General features: G+C 42.3%; 1 protein-coding gene and 1 non-coding gene across 2 annotated transcripts in view; both read right to left on the bottom strand.

The window, feature by feature from the left end:
* The window catches only part of LOC103180897 (protein ZGRF1), a 46,265-nt gene that overhangs the window by 23,946 nt on the left and 2,011 nt on the right, over positions 1–20,308 (bottom strand). The window contains exons 4-17 of the mRNA XM_007897009.2: positions 19,778–19,837; positions 17,698–17,883; positions 16,004–17,567; positions 15,292–15,371; positions 11,911–12,003; positions 10,198–10,297; positions 9,267–9,385; positions 8,264–8,414; positions 7,223–7,845; positions 6,246–6,384; positions 5,364–5,548; positions 4,805–5,004; positions 2,401–2,546; positions 1,291–1,437 (exon numbers count right to left, since the gene is read on the bottom strand). Of these exons, the coding sequence (XP_007895200.2) occupies positions 1,291–1,437; positions 2,401–2,546; positions 4,805–5,004; positions 5,364–5,548; positions 6,246–6,384; positions 7,223–7,845; positions 8,264–8,414; positions 9,267–9,385; positions 10,198–10,297; positions 11,911–12,003; positions 15,292–15,371; positions 16,004–17,567; positions 17,698–17,883; positions 19,778–19,837 (3,793 nt within the window). The remainder of the gene's footprint in view (positions 1–1,290; positions 1,438–2,400; positions 2,547–4,804; positions 5,005–5,363; positions 5,549–6,245; positions 6,385–7,222; positions 7,846–8,263; positions 8,415–9,266; positions 9,386–10,197; positions 10,298–11,910; positions 12,004–15,291; positions 15,372–16,003; positions 17,568–17,697; positions 17,884–19,777; positions 19,838–20,308) is intronic.
* On the bottom strand, positions 11,284–11,355 carry trnap-ugg. Its single transcript has one exon. It is a non-coding gene; the product is annotated as a tRNA-Pro (tRNA).

The raw sequence follows: 20,308 nt of genomic DNA, 5'->3' as shown, positions 1-20,308 counted from the left end.
TTCAAATCCTAGATCATGTAAATGACAATGCTTAAATGGCAATAACGTCAAAAACTATTTTGATAAATTTTGTTTACAGCCATAAGCATGTGGATTCAACTTCAACTTGATATTTAAAATAATGAAGGAAGCACATACAGTAATAGGAAATAAGTATATTCTAATAATATTGCTCAGATGTCCACAGTGGGCCCAGAGAGAAACAGGAGGGTGGAAATAGGAAAATGGGTGGGGGTGGCAGCAAGGAAGGAAAGAGCAAAATCCTACACTATAATTTCTCTCCTGCACAAGACCCCACAAGCCCATCTTCCACCCCATTCTTGCTCAGCTCCAGTGATTTCCCCATCACCTAGTTGTTTGAATTCAAGATCCTCATTCCTCACGTTCGAATGGCAAAACGGCCTCAATTCACCCCAACTCTATGACCTCCTGCTGTCCTAGTAGCCCAGCCACTCCCTCTGTTCAGCAAACACTGACCTGCTTCATGTTCCCCATCCAATTCACCCAACCCCATCATTGGTAGGAGAGCTTTCAGTTATTCTGCCCTGACTCTGGAACTCCATTCATTAGTCCCTCCAACCCACCCTCTCCCTCCCACCTTCAAAACCCACTTTAATCTATCCTTTTCTCAGCACTTTGGTCAACTTTCTTCCCTCTTCAACTGTTCCCCCCTCCCACTCCACCTCCTCTCCACCCTCCCCAAGCTTGGACTTCCAGTCAGCTATCTGAAGCAATTTGAGATGTTCTACCAACATAAACACAAACATTTTGAACGTAGCAAGGCCCCACAAATAGTCAGACTGTAAATAAACAATTTTATCTGTTGGTAAATTATATTCAGTTTATCAGAAAGTGCTTTCTCTTTTCAAATAGTGTCTTTAGTGGGATCTTTAATATGCATCTGAAGAACAGGCAGATAATAATAATAATTATAATCCTTGCATTTGATATAGTCTCAAAGCGTTTCACAGAATGTACTGTAAAGTGAATTGACTGTATATTTTGCGGGCGAAACGTGGCAGCCAATTGCGCACAGTAGTGTCCCACAAACAGTCATGGATTGAGTGACCACATTTTTTTTGAAGAATTATCTATACGTCACAAATCCTTATATTCTAATCAGCTTCGACTCTGAGTTCAAGATCCAAAGTGGGGCTTGAACCCAGAATCTAGAGGTGAGAATCCTACCAACTGAGTCAATCTGCCATTGTATTAACTGCAGTACTCTCAGTGCCCCAATGAACACTTTACAAAGATGGAATTTCTTACATCAACAAAGAAAAATCTTACTGTCTGAAGGCCAGTTTGATGGAGAATATCCTTTCAATGGTAAAATCTCCACTTCATTGGCTGAAGATGGTCCAAAGAAAACACTACATGCGATGAAGGTATCCAACGGGTCAAATGCCAAGGTTTTTGATACTATCCAGAGATCATCTGCCAAAATTAAATATTGTTTAAAAGAAGAAAAAATAAGAGAAGGACAACTAAAAAACAGCAACGTTAATGGCCTCACTGCTAGCCTGGGAAATGACAGACTTTCTGTGCCCATGCGCAGTGATTTGAAATGGGATTATGGAGAGTAGAGCCTCCTGGATCAGTTCTGGAGAGTTGGCATAAGAGACATCCAGTAGTCAAGCATTTACTATTGCAACTACAACAACAAATTACACTTATAGAGCACCCTTCAAGTCAGAAAAACGTCCCAGGGCGCTGGACAGTCCAGGGTTTTTGGACCCGAGCTGGGAATTGGCATCAGGAGAAGTGGAGGGCAGGGGGGGGTGGAGGTAGGAGGTTGGTGGGAGGGTGGCCAAAGGCATGGTCGAAAAGGAAGATTTTTAGACAGGACTTGAAGGAGGCAAGAGGGATTGCGAGATAGAGTTCCAGATTGTGGGGACAGAGAGGCTGAATGCTCGACCGGCAATGGTGCCATGGGAAGTGCGGGGTAAGTGCAGCAGACCAGTGTCCACCAAGCAGAGGGAGCATAAAGGCTAATATAGGGTTAGGAGGTTGGAGAGGTAGGGAGGAGCAAGACCGTGGAGTGCTTTGAAGGTAAGAATAAGGGTTTTGTACTCGATCTTCTGAGGGTTAGGGTACCAGTGAAACCGCCAAGAACGGGGGGGATTGGTTCGCGGAGCCTGGTGCGGGAGAGGACACGAGCTGCAGAGTTCTGAATAATCTGCAGCTTGTGGAGGAAAGAGTTGGGAAGTCCAGCAAGCAAGCCAAACGAGCTTACATATCACTTCTCTAAGTTGTACTAAAGAGCTTGTATACAAATATGTTTCACCCACAAATATACAGTCAATTCACTTTACAGCATATTCTGTGAAGCGCTTTGAGACGTCTAGATGTGAAAAAGCGCTATATCAAATGCAAGGATTATTATTATTATTATAATACCTCTACTGTAGACCGAGGAGTTCTCTTTCCTGCTCAGTCGAAGGTACAGTTTTGGTTGACAGGTGTTTTCCAAATCTTCATCATTTCTGAGTTCCTTCAATTTGCCACGACAAAACTTCCTATTGTGAAAATTAAATGTTCTTCTCCTGTAAACAGCAGAGGTAGAAAAAGTTCTTACAGTCCATGCCCAGAGGGTTTAATTTAATTTTTTTTAAAGGAACAACAACAACAAAATTACATTTGTACAGACTTTTCATGTCGGGAGGACGTCCCAAGGTGCTGAACAGACAGAATTTTGGACCCGAGCTGGGGGTCAGGATTGGGGAGGGTGGAGGGCAGTGAGGGAATGAGAGTGATTGAAAGCACGGTTGAAGAGGAGGGTCTTGAGATGGGTCTTGAAGGAGGCAAGGGAAGGGGCGAGGTGGAGGAACTACGGGATGGAGTTCCAGAGGGTGGGGCAGAGTGGCTGAAGGCCCGCCCGCCAATAGTGGGACGAGCGAGACGGGGGACATGAAGCAGGCCGGAGCCCACTGAGGTAGAGGGGAGCAAGACCATGGAGGGCTTTGAAGGTGATGACCGGGATCTTGAACTGTATCCTCTGTGGAATGGGAAGTCATTGGTGTTGGGCGAGGATGGGGATGATAGGGTCGCGGAGCCTTGGTGCGGAGAGGACACGGGCTGCAGAGTTCTGGATGATCTGCAGCTTATGGAGGGAGAAGTTGGGGAGGCCGCCAATCAAGAAGTTTATATAATCAAACCTCGATCTAATGAAAGCATATATGAGGGTTTTGGCGGCCTGTGGTGTGAGACAGTGGAGGAGTCAGGCAATGTTGTGAAGGTGGGGGAAGGCAGAGCGGGTCATGGCACAGATGTGGGGTAGAAAAGATATTTGAGGGTCAAACAAGACGCCAAGGTTCCGGACTGGCTTAGTAAGGTGAAGTGTGCAACCATGGATGGTGATGCTGTCAGTGCCTGAGGTGTGAAGGAAAATCAGAAATTTCAGAGCCAAAGCAAATAAGGAAAATGTGCAAACTTCCTGCCACACTAGCCTGCAAAAAATGTACAGGATGGCACCTCCAAACAATCCATCGCATATCTAGCATGGCTTTGAAGCGTCCGCCAAGACTTGAGAGTTCAAAGATGCATTATACCTCACAGCAAATCCTGTGAAGCATTTCAGCTGTCCTCCCAAAGTAGACAATATTAAACGTAAGGACTATTATTGTTATAATTCCAATAATAGCTATTCATTGGAATTTTACTTATTCTTGAATAGTATAAAATCAACAGCACAAATGGATGGTAAAGGGAGATAAATTCAATTTGCTAAAATGTTAGGATTCGGGTGAAGGTAACAGTTTTGAGTCCTTTTCCTATCCTGCCCTTCAAAGGAATGGCCTCTTTGCTGGTGTACAGCTTCACAGATGCCCTCCTCCAGGATCTGACTGCTTCAGTCCCTGCCTGATGTGCAACACAAAATATAATACAATACAAAATTACATTTGCAAAGTGCCTTTCACGTCGGGAGGACATCCTAAGGTGTTGAACAGTGAGGATTAGCTCCCAAGTGGGGGTCGGAGGGGGGTGGCGGTGGGGGGAAGTGAAATTAGGAGGGGTGGAGGGCAGAGAGGGTGGATGAAGGCATGGTCGAAGAGGAGGATCTTGAGGCATGCCTTGAACGATGCAAGGGAGGGAGCGAGGCAAAGGGAATGTGTGATGGAGTTCCAGAGGGTGGGGTCAGAATGGCAGAAGGCCCGACAATGGTGGAGCGGAGCGGGCAGGGGACATGGAGCAGGCCGGAGCTTGCTAAGAGGAGGGAGCGGACAGGTTGATAAGGGGTTAGCAGGTCGGAGAGGAAGGAGGAGCCAAGGCCATGGAGGGTCTTGAAGGTGAGGTCGAGAATTTTGAACTCGTTCCTCTGAGGGATGGGGAACCAGTGGAGCTGGGCGAGGGTGGGTGTGATGGAGTCATGGAGCCTGGTGTGGGAGAGTACATGAGCTGCAGAGTTCTGGATGATTCACAGCTTGTGGAGGGAAGAGTTGGTAAGGCTGATAAGGAAGTTGTTGGTATAGTCGAGCCTGGTTGCAATGAAGGCATGTATGAGGGTTTCAGCGGCCTGAGGTTTGAGGCAGTGGCGGAGTCGGGCAATGTTGCAGAAGTGGGGGAAGACAGAGTGGTTCATAGCACGGATGTAAGGAGCAATCTCAGACATTGTCGGCAGGCTAGTTGATACTAATCAATCGTGCAGGCCATCACAACCAAGAGCATTAAAAAATAATGACACTGAGCGTCATTTGGAAGAGCAACCATGTATGTGATTTCCACATGTGTTAAGTAACCCAATCACAGCGGCTGGCTGTTAAGGAATCTCTCCTCCAAAATAGACAAGCAATAATGATCTCACCTTACGTGCAGCTGGCATTCACCATAAAAATGTATATGCTGACTTCTGATGAAAGCAGATATGCTCTTTGCATCAGCTAGCATCAGTTTTGACTGAGGCCCAGTTTCCTGCTTTGAGTCAATGGGCTTCACATTGTCTAACCATTTGAAGAACTTACACTGGTCAGACTTTGAGGCATCACAAGTGTAGAACAAACGACCCTGCAAGTAAAGCAAACAAGACTCAGTTCTAAGAATTAAGTTCCTTAAAGCTAAATACACCCACCCCAATAAATCAAACAGTCCGAAAGCAAAACAAAAAAAAACCTAGATACTCTAAGCTAGGAGTTGGATAAATTACTTGAGGAAAAATACTGTTAAAAGGTACAGAGGAAAACATGAGGAATGAGATTACAGCAAGTAATAATAATAATAATATAATCATCCTTGCATTTGATAATTCCATGTACCAAAGAACACATTCTGTCAATATAAAGCAAGTTTCCACTGTTCCATAGCTTTCCAAACCTCTATTAAAATCTTGAGATATCTAGATAATGAAAGCTTGCTGCAAACATTACCTTATTTGGACCTTCCTTTTTAACCATGACAAGTTTTGCAGGCTGCTGATGTTGGCAAAGGGGGATAAAGCTTTGCTTAATATCAGCGCCTCCTGATTTTTCTGAAGAATACTGGGTTAGATCGACATTTGACAGTACTCGGTGAAGTTTTAAAGACAATTCATATAGCAAAATGTTGAGATGTTCTGAAAAAACAAATCATAAGCACGCTGTGAAACTGATCATACACTGAATCGTTCAGAGTGTTCCTGGCACATAAATGGGTTTGCTCCCTCCATTCTCCTTTCAAGGCAATGTCTCAAAATGTACCTCTTTTAGCCATCTTTCCTGTCCCCACTCCCCTCAGCTCCCATCCTTAGTTTGGGTGCCGATCCAGCACTGTGAATGGGCTTTGTGATGACTTCCCAACATGAAATGCATTATATAGTACATTCTATTTTGTTGTAATAACTTTTGAAATTGATATAGACCCTATAATATTGAAACAGTGTTAAATGCAGTCACTGTGTATTTTGTAGTCAAGCGGGGCCTATAGATACTCCATTGCCACCTCAACTAAGGTTAGCTACCTCAGCATGCGAATTAATCATGGTCAGTAATTCTCAGGATCAACCACAGAGATATATTGTGGAGTGAACATTTAAAAGCACTTCCATAATCACATTTACCTACTGAAGTTAGGAGTTGGATAATACTTGAAGAAACATAATGTTTGAAGACATAATGGGGAAAATTAATGCAATCATAAGGAAGAAGAGGGATATAGGTCTTAGGGGATGAGGAGGGGTCGGGGCTCTTGTGGAGTATAAACACTGGCACAGATGAGTTGGGCCAATTGGCCTGATTCCCTGCTGCAACGTTCTATGTAATTCTATGTAATACCTGTTAACGCTGCGGTGAAAACCTGCCTGTAATGGGCAGGACTGAGGAAGGTGACTGGAATGGTGACTTGTCTCTTAGGAACCATAGTCCCTTGCAAAACCTGTGCTCTGGGAAAAGACAACTCTGACACCAAGAGATTCTGCAATAGAAGCAAAAGTACCAATCATTGAATATTATTGCTGAAAGGCCATCTTTATCAGAGATACTAAAACAGCTTTTATTACATTGCATCATATTGCAGAGGCAGGTAAGTACAAGCATCACATTGCACAGGAGCAAAAAAAATTAATCTGATTTATGAAGTTGCTTTTCTTCTAAATAAAAGTTAACATTTTATTAATATCTGGCTTGATTTCTTGAGTTGTTGATATTCAAAAATACTAAATTTCACTTCACTGTTTTTTTACGCTTTTTGTGCATCATTTCCCCCACTCTTAATTTTTGCCTGTTTTTCAAACGAAAGAATAGACCCCCAAAAGCCTGAAAAAACTCAGGGTTTTATTGATCAATTTTATACCATCCTTTCATAAGCAACATCATTTATCCCTGAACTTACACAAATAGAGCAGGCATGTAAAATATTAATTTTCTGACAGACAATGGTCATTTGAACACTGTTTCTACCAGCAATTTAAGCCTTAAATCCAGCAGATTAAGCAAACCTGCACCTAATACTTTCTGGAGTTAGGTAAACAGAATCATCCCTCCAGGGAGAGAGGTCGCATTCCAGTCCAAAAACATATCTCTGGAATTTCCATGTAGGTGGGATGCATGGAATTCTTAGTTCGGTTTGGATACTCTTAAGCATGGTGATGGGTTTCTGCATGTGTCAAGACAACCAGCTGACCNAAAAAAGAGGTTGGTAAATGAAGAATATATTCATTTGGGGAGCAATGTTTCACGAAACTATTTTTGTCACATTTTACCGCACAATAGCATGACAAATATTAAGTCAGACTCAAAACAGTCAGTTTTACCTGCAATCCTTTTGGGCTGAGATTATTTGATTGGTTTGATAAACCGTGCCCCATATTTGTAGGTATGGCATTTAACAAAGTGGTCCTTTCCGATAAGTTTACTCTGCTTGAAATTCCGTGTTGGTTGACCAGTTTCTCTTTTATCAGCTGTGCACAAAGTGAATCACTTGAATGTTTCTGCATCTCAAGAAACTTTCTGTTCCTTTCCTCAAAGGTCGGCATTTCAAACATAACATCTCCACTAAAGTTGTGATCTCCTTCAGCAAGGCCATCACCTCTTTGAGACACTCCACTGGGCTGTGCCGAATTTTCATACTTCAGCCATTTACTACCCTGACTCTCAAACGTCACTTGAGGATTCACTGATTGTTCAAGCTCTTGGACCAATACATCAGTATTATTATAGGAAGCATCAATGCCACGTGAACACCCTTGTATGCTGTGCAGTGAGTAAACAGTTGAGCTCTGCTCAAGATGATCGGCGCAATTTGCATCTGAAAAACTGTCCACAAAACTAGGAGCAGGCCAGTCAACACCAGTGGCTAATGGCACAGTAACAAGTGGAGATCTTAGTCTCAAAGCTGGTCGGATTCTAGGTTCTCTGGCCTTCAACTCTTCTTTTCCTGTGAAAGACAAGAATTTTGCATAAATTTATACAAAACATATTTACTTTCAGATAAGCCAAGGCAGCGGGACCCACATTCAGGATGAAGAGCTCAGAAATTGTAGATGGAACTCTGGAATGGTGGAGGATAATGTAGGGAGGATATTCTATAATAATTATCATTATTTTTCATATAGAGTCTTTTAGTTGAAACATCAGAGCATTTCACAGTATTTTACTGTAGAGTACAGTGACTGTGTATTCGAAGGCAAACATGATAGCCAATTTTGTGCATAGTATTAAGCGAATGACCACTTTTAAATATGGGATTGTTGACCGGAAAACACCACAAATATGTGACGCTTTAAAAGTTGAATATATCACATATTCAAAATTGTTTAAAAAAAATTGAATTTATTTAATAATATGTCACATACCAAAGAGGGGTCCACTGGTAACGGATCGGTGGCTTGGCACTGAAAACTCAAGTTCTTCCTCCACGTTATTGAGCAGATTATCCCTAGAATGTCTGATGATGCTGCTCATGGCCGGGATCACTGAAGGCACCTGCTGTACCGGAGAATTTACCTTGCAATAAATGGGGGGGAGAATATGTTGAGCTAGATGTAATCAAATTAATTTGCCTTATTTATAATAATAACGATCCTTGCATTTGATATAGTGCCAATTACGTCTTTGAGACATCTCAAAGCGCTTCACAGATTATACTGTAAAGCGAATTGATTGTATATTTGTTCAAAAAGGTTATTTAACTCTGAATCTTAAATGTTTATTGTATAATTCTGCATAAGAAATGAGCTATGTGGTACTAATGAGGCGAAGGGGCACAAAACGTGTAAACATTGTAGATGGATTTGGTGTTGCATAATAAAATGCACAAGGTATTGAAGGATCAGTTTTTGTTTAACCTCATTATGTGCCTTATCTTACAATCCTTGAAACACAGCAATAAACAATGTATTTGTATTTGTACCAAACTTGTTAAATCACATAATGCAGCATATGACCAGTGGACACAAATCCAGCCGTGTCTTCTACAGAACTCTAGCTCGTGGTCAACCACAACAACTAGCATTTATATATCGTCCATCATATAGAGTAGGGTCTCAGATCACTGACCATTATCCAATACGTACAACTTATGTGTTGATTTTTATATTTCTTTAGAAAAACTCCTAGATACACAAACATCAAATTCAATTTCAAAAGGGGTAAGTGTTATTTTCTCTTCAGCGGTATATTTGCAAATCTTCAATGCATTTAAAGTGGCAAATCCTGACAGAACACACTGCTCTCAGAAATAATGCAACGCAAATAACGCATTCATATTCAATGCAGGCTTGTGCCATTAATTTTGTATAAATAGTTTTGCCAAACAAAACAAGGTGCAGGGAATTCACTAATTACAACAAACAGCACCTGTCCGTATAGATTAACCTTGTGAGAATCCCATGATGGCCATTGCGTCAATCCAAAGTCAGATTCTGAAGCAGAAGGTGAACTCAACCAGGCAGGGATCTTTGATGATAAGATGGGCTCTAGGATAGAATAAAAATATATATTTTTGAATTTGGTTTAATGCCTTTAATAAAACAAAAACAACTTGCATTTATACAGCACCCGTCACACGGCGTAGCGTCCAGGAGCGCTTAAATGTTGAGGACATCTCAAAGATGTTTCTGTGAAATGTAGTGACTGTGCATTTGTGGGCCAACACAGCTACTAATTTGCACAAGGGAATGTCCCACAAACAACCACAAAGTTAATGACGAATTTTATTTGTGGAATTGTTGGCCAGGACACTGAGAGAAACACCATTCTCCTTTTATAGCGCAATGGTGGCCAACCTGTGGCCTGCAGGCCGGAAGTGGCCTGTGGGACAGTCAAGAAGCACCCCATATATTTATGGAATAAATCAAGAAATATTCAATTAAGAAAATGTATTTTGTTAGGCAACCATAAAGCTTGGGCCACCACTGGAATAGTACCAGAGAATTTAAAATGTCCACCTGAACAGGCAGACAGGACCTTAGTTTGACATCTAATCCAAGGATGGCACCTCCAATAATGCAGCAGTAACTGCAATAGAATATCAATTGGACCATGAGTTCAAAAGTCCCAAAGTGGGCCTTGAACCCACACCCTTCTGACTCAGAACCAGGAGTGTTAGAGTTAGGGTTAGGGTTAGAGTTAGGGTACCAAATGAGCCAGGCCGATTCCTGATAAATCATTGAAACAGCACAATGAGGTATTTCCCGGGGTGGGGAATTTAACAGACACACAGGAATATGATTGATCATAGATATATTCCAACACACGTCCGTTTCAATTAAAGAAGAAAAGCACGTACCATGATCATCTTCATCCCAGAGACAGATGTCTTCACTAGCTTCTAAATTCTGTTCATGGAAACTTGGAGCACCAATTGGTGGTACAATTGGTTCTGAAAGCTTTAATAAAAATGTATATAGTATGTATAAAATCTGTGTAATTGTGCACACGTTTCCAGTGAGATTACACCTGCTTTTGTGTTTGCTTTACCTGAAAAAGTGTAGAATTTGTTGGCGATGGAGGCATTACATAGCCAAAAGAGTCTGCACTAAGCCTTCCCTGAAGCATATACAAATTATCAAAGCATTTCTGGTATTCAAACTTTTTCTGCGGTACCCTAATTACCAGGTCACTGGTGGCAGAGCCCTTCACTTGGTGCCCTCTAAACTCAGCAGCCTGTAAAAATACACCAAAACTGTTTTCATTAACTTGCCAGACACCAAAGTAAAATACTGAATCTACAAATATTTTTGTCTGATCCTATTCAAACTTAAACTATAAGGAAACTGACCTCTTGGACCCTGGCAACCATTGCAAATGTAAAACTTATTGTACATGGAAAGCATGCCAGAGCAAGACCATCACTAAGGCACTATATCAAGTGCAATGATTATTGTCACTTTACCTCATCTATTCACTCTCTTACCTAATCTACCCAAACCTCACATTGCATACAATATGACCTAATTTAGCTTTGACAGACAAGGCATTTTGTACGGAAGCTAATGTGGTTTACTAAGAAAAACTCCAGTCATATCATTTTGCTTGGTTAAGAATGCATTTTAGAACTTTTATAAGTTGGTAACAGTAGGTTGTCTGGGGTTGGTAGGACAAAACCAGACAGCTGAGTTGGTTAGTTGCCGGTTGAGTTTGCTGATCGCAGCTAGAATGGCAGTAAGACACTAAAAGTGACCTCAATAAGAAACGCGGCAGCCAATTGCGCACAGTAGTGTCCCACAAACAGTCATGGATTGAGTGACCAATTTATTATTGTTTTAAGGAATTATTACTCCCGGAAAGCAATCCTCCAATCGACCAACAACCAGGTTCCTACTTACTGCTAGGTAAACAGAGGCGTGTGGAGTAAGGAAACTTGCCTAACATTTCGCCCTGCCGGGAATCGAACCCAGGCCTCTCGCTTCCAAAGCGAGTGCTGTAACCACTGAGCTACAGGACTCCACTGGAGAGAATGCACTCAAGCTAGGGAGAGGAGGGGGAAAAAGCAGCTGGGGTTCCTGCTTCTGTTGACCATTCATAGAAACTATACTGGTGGAAGGTGAACGTATGAAGGAGTTGGTTACGGCACAATCTGTCTCGACTATGACGCCCCTCCCCCCCCCCACCCCAAGTTGAATCTTTTTCCACCGGTCACTGTAAAAGTTCACACTTGAATAATGGCCACTTGGACATATACTCCAGTGTATGAAAAGGGTCCGAAATTGGTAAGAGAAAATTTGAAAAGAAATAAAATCCATCACAGGACAGGCAGCCCACATCTGTAACATAGGTGAAGAGAGGTTCTAATCTTGAAAGCACTGACATTGAACTGTAGCTCCTCTAAGGCACTGGACTATATCTCTCCAGAATTTCCCTTTGCCGAGATGCTTACCAGAGCAGAGTTGAACAATGTGGAAAATTAATGAAACTCAAACAAGTTGCAGCTAAATATTTCAGCAGATGTAAAGATTTCTGAACTGTTAAATGACTTTTATGTAATATAGCGTCTTGCTACCTTTGGAGGTCTGAGTAGTCTGTTGGTTGTTGTAATAGCTTCCGGCCAATAGTCATCCACATGTTCTTGCAGTATTTGTCTACTTCCTGTCGCCTAAAATAATACATATGTACCATTGAGAAAGACAAGATGAAGAAAACAAAGCTATAAGAAGCTATATTTTTAAAGCCTCAATTATACATGCATACACACAAACACACACAGACCCTGGGATCAGTGGTCGCACTCTCGCCTCTGTGTTGGAAGGTTGTGGGTTCAAGCCCCACTTTGGGACCTGTACTCATAGTCCATGCTGACACTCCAATGCAGTGCTGGGGTGTAGGGGGGTGGGGGTGCATTGCTGGAGGTGCCATCCTTCAGATGAGATGTTAAACTGTCTACAACAACAACAACAAGATTGCATTTATAAAGCGCCTTTCACGTTGGGAGGACATCCCAAGGCGCTGGACAGTTGGGTCGGGACACGAGCAGGGGGGAAATGGTCTACCTGTTCAGGTGAATTTTAAAGTTCTTATGGCACTATTCAAAAAGAATAAAGAGTTTCTCCCAGTGTTCCTGGCCAACAAACCTCCAGATAAAATTGGTCATTCATTTCATGGCTGTTTGTGAGATATTGATGTGTGCAAAATGGCTCCCACATTTGCCCACAAACACATTGTCACTCCATTCATAATATATCCTGTAAAATGCTTTGGGCCATCCTCCCAATGTGAATGGTGCCATACCAAATATAAGGATTTTTTTTTTAAGAAGCAGCTCATGTTGTTACTTGCATTCCACAGTACCCCTGACTAAATAACGACAAATAATAGTGATTTAATCTCCACACTGTAACTATCACAAGAAGCTGATGCACAATATAAACGTGGCTGCTTCTATGGTACCAAGAATGGGCACCAGAACTGATGATCCTCATGATATTTCTTTGCCCAGAGGGTAATTAACAATTGAAACAATGTTACCAGGAAGAGTGGTTTAACAGCTTGATGCCGTGATGGGAGGAAGGTGGAGTGGGTATTCTAGAAAGATGAGATGATAATCCTCGCATTTGAAATAGCACCTTTCACATGAGGAGGATGTCTGTAAGTGCTTCAGAAGATGTTATTGTAAAATGTGGTGATTCCGTATTTATCAGGTGAAATCAAATAGACCGGAGCTTCTTCATAACGAACCTCTTGCAAAAATTGCACCATTTAGTTTAATTCCCTTCACAGCTCTGCCGACTGACCAGCAGAGGGCTCTCACTGGCTGCCATAACTTGCAGTCAAAACACTGTCATTAGCGGAACGACTTTCTGTTTCAACATATTAACCCCCGGGTGCTATAATGTAAATGCCTATTAACTGTGCATTTATTGGCAAAAGTTCAGTAAACACAGAACAGCTCTTCCTAAAACTACCTCCTTGATTATATTTCATATATATATTATACACACACATACAGGGGGAGTCAAAAGTCCTTACTCATAGGTCTACATGAGATGTTCAAACTGCAGGCCATGTAATAATAATCCTTGCATTTGATATAGCGCTTTTCATGTCTTCTAGACGTCTCAAAGCGCTTCACAGAATATATTGTAAAGTGAAATGACTGTATATTTGTGGGCAAAACCCGGCAGCCAATTGCGCACAGCAGTGTCCCACAAACAGTCACGGATTGAAGTGATGTAGATGTTCACACGTATCAACTCAGTGAAAAAAAACTTTCACAAAAGCGATGAAAGACATTTCCTGTCATAGCTGCATATTCTCTACAAATGTTGTCTTAAAAAAAACACATAATTAAAAACATTTTATGAGTAAGGATATCTGATTCACCCTGCATGTTTAAATCTGTGCTAAATATAAACTACTTTGACACGGTGTCAGAGCAGTAGAGAGAAAACTACAGTACTGGAAAAAGTACTAAAGCAAAACACAATGAAACATTTCTTTCTCTCTTATACCCCTTAATTGAAGTATTCAAATAATTATCAAATTCCCTTTTGAATTTGCTGACACAATTTGCTTTCACCCTGCTCCCTGGGTTTGTCTTTTACTAATTACTGCATAAATTCAGGTTCCCATGAATCTTGAAAATAGCAGAGTTTTGAATCCCCTTGTTCTAGTGTATTGACTGTGTTAAACATATTATTAGGGTTCAGTTTGCCAATACTCCTTAGGATCTTGACTATTAAAGTAAGATCTCCCTTTCTCAGACCTGCATTTTAGTGTAAATATTCTGGCATTTGATACAGCGCCTTATCATGTCTTCTAGATGTCTTAAAATGCTTCACAGAATATACTGCAAAGTGAATTGACTGTATATTTTGTGGGCTAAACACGGCAACCAATTGCACACAACAATGTCCCACAAACAGTCGTGGAGTGAGTGACCAAATTATTATTAATTTTATTTTTTTTGATGGGATTATTACCCCCAGAAAAGTGATGCACCAATCGACTAACAACTGGGTTCCTACTTACTGCTAAACAAACAGAGGCATGTGGAGTAAGGAAACTTGCCCAACGTTTCACCCAGCCTGGGAATCAAACCCAAGTCCTTTCGCTTGCAAGGTGAGTGCTCTAACCACTAAGCTACAGGACTCCAAGAAAAACAAGGGAATACGAATTGGGAGAGAAAAAGTTCACAAAACAAACTTTAATAGCTTCAATTGCTTTTCAAAAATAAAATGTATCTGTACATGAAACACAATGTAAAGGCACCATAACTTTATCTTTTTTTAAAAATGACCATGAAATTAATGTAGTTCAGCAGACAGGCTGGGAATATGTATGTCCTAAGAATTGGTTCAGCCCAGATTCTTTTATGTACACCTTGACTCAGTGACTTTAAGCCCTCCATTCAGTGGATTTTCTTTCTACTTTTCGCCATTCCTTCCTCTCTTGAAGGCGTTGATGATTTTGTGGGCTACGACTCAATAGGTACCAGCTGCTCTCTTGAAACCTTGTCAAAGTGGCCATTATTCATGTGTGAAGCTAGACATCTGGCCACTGGGGGCACCATTGTGGAGCATGATCCTGTAGTCGCCAACAACCATCCGCTGGCATGGACCCTTCAGCAAAGGGCTTTGGACAGCAATCAGGATATTCACTAATATTATGTTCGTTTTTTTTAATTGAATTTTGATAAATGTTTTCCCATAGGTTCCTCTTGTTCCCATCATCCTTTCGGCTGTAAAATCTAATTATACTGTATCACAGAGCCATTTTACAAGCAATAGAAGCAATTTACATGCTCATGATTCTATATCAAGATTATAATAAGGGGGAAGCATTAAACCTGACAAAGAGAGCTGTAGAGAAATAATTTGCTTTTCGTTGGTTTAACACTGCAGAGAAAGGAAACAACAAAACTCAACTTCAAACTAAGCTACTGTACCTCAGCTGGAGCCCAGCTATAACCTGCAGGCAAACTCTTCACAGCAAGCACAGGACAGTCAGACTCAAATACGCTCAGAGCTGGGAAACAAAATAAGATGTCAATGATTACTCAGATCCACAGGTCATTCCAGGCGTAAATAAATATGTGTTCACGAATTTGAAAATAAATCTGTCAAAAGTTGAACGTGAACAACTGTATTGCAGGTTACAGGCACATAAATAAAACACCAGCTTGCAATGATATTGGATCCAAAGAATCCACTTAACCTGGTGGTAAAACGGCTAAATCTGAAATAGTTACAAAAGTATGTGTGAACATTTAGAATAAAACTACTTGCACATCTGCACCACAGCAGTTTGTTTTTTAAAAAATAAGTAAAATGATTACATAAGTCTTCCTCTATAATGTCAAATAACCTGTGTTACAAATGTGGATTTTTAATAAAAAGATTCTAATGCCCAAGAGCCATGGTGTGGGGAATCTGCAAGGGCTACTACCATTCCCTACTGGAAAGTGTACATGTGCTTATGAATATCAGGACTCAAATGCTCTCCATGATCAAATATGCTGTTAACACCCACTATCTAGACTTGAGCTTACAAGGATCCACTTAGAACCCACAGGTTGCAAAATCTATCGTAAGTAAACGTGCCCCGAGAGGTCAGGATGTTAACATTAGTAATGCAAAGTAATGATAAGAAAATCTTACCTCCAGGAATCTCTTCCTGCATCAGAAGTGCTGATGTTGAGCCTCCCTTAATTACTGAGTCTTCAAAATGTTTGGACTCTGTTAATTTTTTCAAGCTTTCTAATGCAGTGACATGTTCCGATAAAGATTTTAGTAACAAAATGCTACCTTCCTGTTCGGGTAGAGAAGGGTACACATCAGCACTCGTTCTGCTTTCCTCTGCTTCAAGAACAGGTATTTCTCGACTCGGTGAAGGCTGTGCTTCCATTGAAGATTCAGTCTTTAGGAGAGCTCCTGGTTTAATGTTGTCACAGCATTCCTCCCGCATTAGCTGAGAAATGTTCTCTTCCTCAGCAGCAACAGGAAATCTCATTTCCATTTCCTCACCTTCAGTCCAACTAGCTTCTAAATCATTTCCAAACTTCTTTTCTTCAGCTGAAGTATACCTTCCAAGTTTCTTATAGGAGGTGCAGCTGTTGGATGTTGGTTGCAATAACTTTTCAGCATTGTTTGTGCACAAATCAGTACTTCTCATTTCATCCAGGATAAAGTCATCCAGCAGGTCAAAGCTTATGTCAGCAAAAGGTTTACTGCCTCCTGAGTCTGGTTCATTTGGTACAACGGTTTCTTCAGCGTTCTTACCAGACGAGGGTAATGAGAAACCAGCATCGGAAAACACCTCTACAAATGGTGCTTTCACAGGCTTTTCTGATGCTTCAGTTGTTGATGTTTCCCTCGAATCAGCAGTGACATCAATCTGCTGATCTGTAGACTCTTCCCCTGCTATTGCATTACTAGAATACAGGTTGTCTTCCTCACATTGATGTTCCACTTCTGGTCTATTCTGGTAAGAATACGACCCACCCATGTCCACAGATAAATCCATCATTAAGCTATCACTGGAGTCGTGAGATTCCATTGCATCTCGAGTCTCTTCCAATCTTGGACTCTCATTTTCAATAACACTGCAAGAACGATCAAAACAACTTACCCCCGGATGGCTAGTAGCATTTTCTACTGTGCACGTGGTGCTTCTGCCACGAGGCAAAGACTTCTGCTGCTTAGTGTTGAAGGTTTCCAAAACGTCAGGACTCGGCAATGCACTTAAGTCAATAAGTGCTAAAATCTGTGCTTTGCTCCTTCTGTTTTCCTGCACTCCCTCAGGATGGGGATGTGCTCCAGGGCGGCTATTTGCTACAGTAAACTGAAGTTTTTGGCATAGCCCTTTGATGGAACTTGTCTGGGGTATCCTGGGGCCTGCCGTTGAATAAAAAGCATGGATTTCTTCCTTGGGATTCGATTTCTGAATAGAATTTGAATAAGGTGCAGTGGGTAAGGACGAGATGGATGCAACTTCCCTTGATAAATTAGCTGTGCTGTCTTTCACAGATGGAAGTGCCGAAACTCCAGAAACTGAAGTCATCCTTTCCTTCATGTATGAAGTAGAAAAGAGGGGAGAGGTAGCATAAAACTGAGGAGGAAGAGAAAGGCTATGCTCTTGGGACTTCATCACTACACCCACTATGTCTTTTTCTTCTACTGTGACTTTCTTTTGTGACTGTATTTCCCGAGGACCCTGAAAACCCTATAAGAGGAGGAAATGAAGCACAGTGAATGCAAAATCATTGCAATCCTTTGTAAAATTATAAACACATCTAAAACACAATGAACTATTACATAACTGCGACAAAATCATTATTAAAATCAGTACATACAGTGTACTTCCTTTTCAGACCCACAGGTAGGTGACACCGAGTGGGAATTGCAGGCCTTTTACTGATGGTACCAAGCTTCGGGGCCTCCTTCTGGTGAGGACAAGCAGCCTGATCATTCTTGGGAGCTTTTTCCTCCTCTACAGTGATCAAATATCGGTCACTTTCCAAATCATCTCCCGATTTTATCTATGAATGCAGAAAACATAAATGAAGCTAACAATAACAACAATCGTTGCATTTGATAATGGCTTTCACGTCGAAAAGACATTTCAAAGCACTACACAGAATTTACTCTCCATTACCTCCGTTCTTGCCACATTTCACTGGCTCCCAGCAAATCAACTTCACTTCATCCTCAACTATAAATTCCTTCACGTCCCAGCACTTCCCTATCTCTGAGTTTCTCCAATCCTACTCCTCTGTTCACCCCCTCCCTCAGCTAACTCATGTTTGCTAAGTGTCCCTCATTCTCTCCCCACCACCTTTGGAGACGGAGCTTTCAGATTCTATGCCTTAACCTCTGTAAATCCCTTCCTCTAACCCTCTATCTCACCACCTCTCTATCTGTCTTTAAGTCCTGTTTTAAAACCTATCTCTGCGATCACAACAACAACAACAAGATTCCATTTACAGAGCGCCTTTCACGTCGGGAGGACGTCCCAAGGCACTGGACAGTTGGGTCAGGACCCAAGCATTGGGGGGAAATGGTCAGGGTGAGGGGAGGGAAGGGAGGGAGCGAGGAGGGTGTAGAAAGTCGAGAGGGGAGGTGAAGGCACGGTTGAAGAGAAAGGTCTTGAGACCGGCCTTGAAGGGGGAAGGGAGGAGGCGGCGAAGGCACTGGGGGATAGAGTTCCAGAGCCTCGGGGCTGAGAGGCTGAAGGCCCGGCCACCGATGGTAGGGCGGTTAGGGCGGGGGATGTGGAGCAGACCGGAGCCAGAGGAACGGAGGGAACGGGCGGGTAAGTAGGGGGATAGTAGGTCGGAGAGGTAGGAGGGAGCAAGGCCGTGAATGGCCTTGTAGGCGAGGATGAGGATCTTGAATTCGATCCTCTGGGGGATGGGGAGCCAGTGGAGGCGAGCGAGGGTGGGAGTGATGTGGTCGCGAAGTCTGGTGAGGGACAGTACACGAGCTGTAGAGTTCTGAATGACCTGCAGCTTGTGGAGGGAGGTGCCGTGAAGGCCGGCGAGGAGAGAGTTCCCATAGTCCAGCCTTGAGGTGATAAAGGCGTGAACCAGGGTTTCAGCAGCGTGAGGGGTGAGGTAATGCCGTAGTCTGGCGATGTTCCGGAGGTGGTGGAAGGCGGTGCCAGTTGTGGTGCGGATGTGGGGAAGAAAGGACAGCTCAGGGTCGAACAGAACGCCGAGGTTCCTGACTGCTTTGAGAGGTGGAGAGTGCAGCCTTGGATGCTGATGCTGTCAGCGCCTGAGGTGCGGAGGCGCTGACGCGAGTCAATCAGGAGGGCCTCAGTTTTGCGCACGTTGAGCTGAAGAAAGTTATCTCTCGTCCAGGACTCGATGTCGGACAGGCAGGCTGTCAGGACATCGGTGGTCGTGGAGTTGAGGGTAGAGGAGGAAAGGTAGAGTTGAGTGTCATCCGCATACATGTGGAAGTTAACTCCATGTCTGCGGATGATGTCACCAAGGGGGAGCATATAGAGGGTGAAGAGGAGGGGAACAGAGCCCTGAGGGACACCACACGAGACAGTGCGGGGGGTGGAGGAAAAGCTGTCACGTCTGTTTGTCACCTCCTCTTCCCCCCCCTCCCCCCACCACCAGTTGGTGTCCAACCCACCACATTTTAAAGTGCTCTTGAGACATTATCCTATGTGAAGGGCACTATAGAATTACATGTTGTTGATGTTGTAGTACTGTTAAATGTAGTAACTGTATTTGTCAGCAAACATATTTGTAGATAACACGATTGAAAAATTATTGGCAAATCTAATATATGTTAGTTCTTTTAGGGTCACAACCACACACCCACAAAATACAGTATTCTTGAATTTTTGTTAGAGTCAGCAATATACACACAAAACATTTCTACTTTGCACAGAAGGAAATGAATGCAATAATACAGCACCTCTTCAGGCTTGACATGTACATAATCCAGGCAGAGTCCTTTCTCGTCAAACAATGTTGCCTGAAGAGAACAGATTAATGAGTAATGAGTATTTTTTTAATATAATACTACTTTATTTTGAGATCTTTCTTATGTTGAAACAACGCAAGGCATTTCACACGATGAGTTACTTTGACGTACAGTGACAGCTGTCACACAATACTACAACATGAATTACACAGTGAATTCTCAGGTAATCCATTTAAAACATTGGGGTTCAAACTGCAGCAAATTAAAATGTGTCACTGCAATCTGATCCCACAAATTGAATAGGATCAGAGAACCAAGTGATCAATAAGGGTGGGACACAAAGGACATTGTTGCTTGTTCTATACAGCAAAAAGTTGAGCGGGGGGTGGGGGGAGATGAAGCACCACAGCCAAAGTTGATCCTTTCATGTCCTCCCGACGTGAAAGGCGATATACAAATGTAATCTTGTTGTTGTTGCTGTTGATGCTGTCTGCATGAGGACACTCACAAAATAGTTTGGGT

Source organism: Callorhinchus milii, unplaced genomic scaffold (genome assembly GCF_018977255.1).
Source record: "Callorhinchus milii isolate IMCB2004 unplaced genomic scaffold, IMCB_Cmil_1.0 Scaffold1, whole genome shotgun sequence".
Classification (NCBI taxonomy): domain Eukaryota; kingdom Metazoa; phylum Chordata; class Chondrichthyes; order Chimaeriformes; family Callorhinchidae; genus Callorhinchus; species Callorhinchus milii.
The sequence above is the reverse complement of the archived record's forward strand: the minus strand, read 5'-3'. Positions and strand labels throughout refer to the sequence as shown.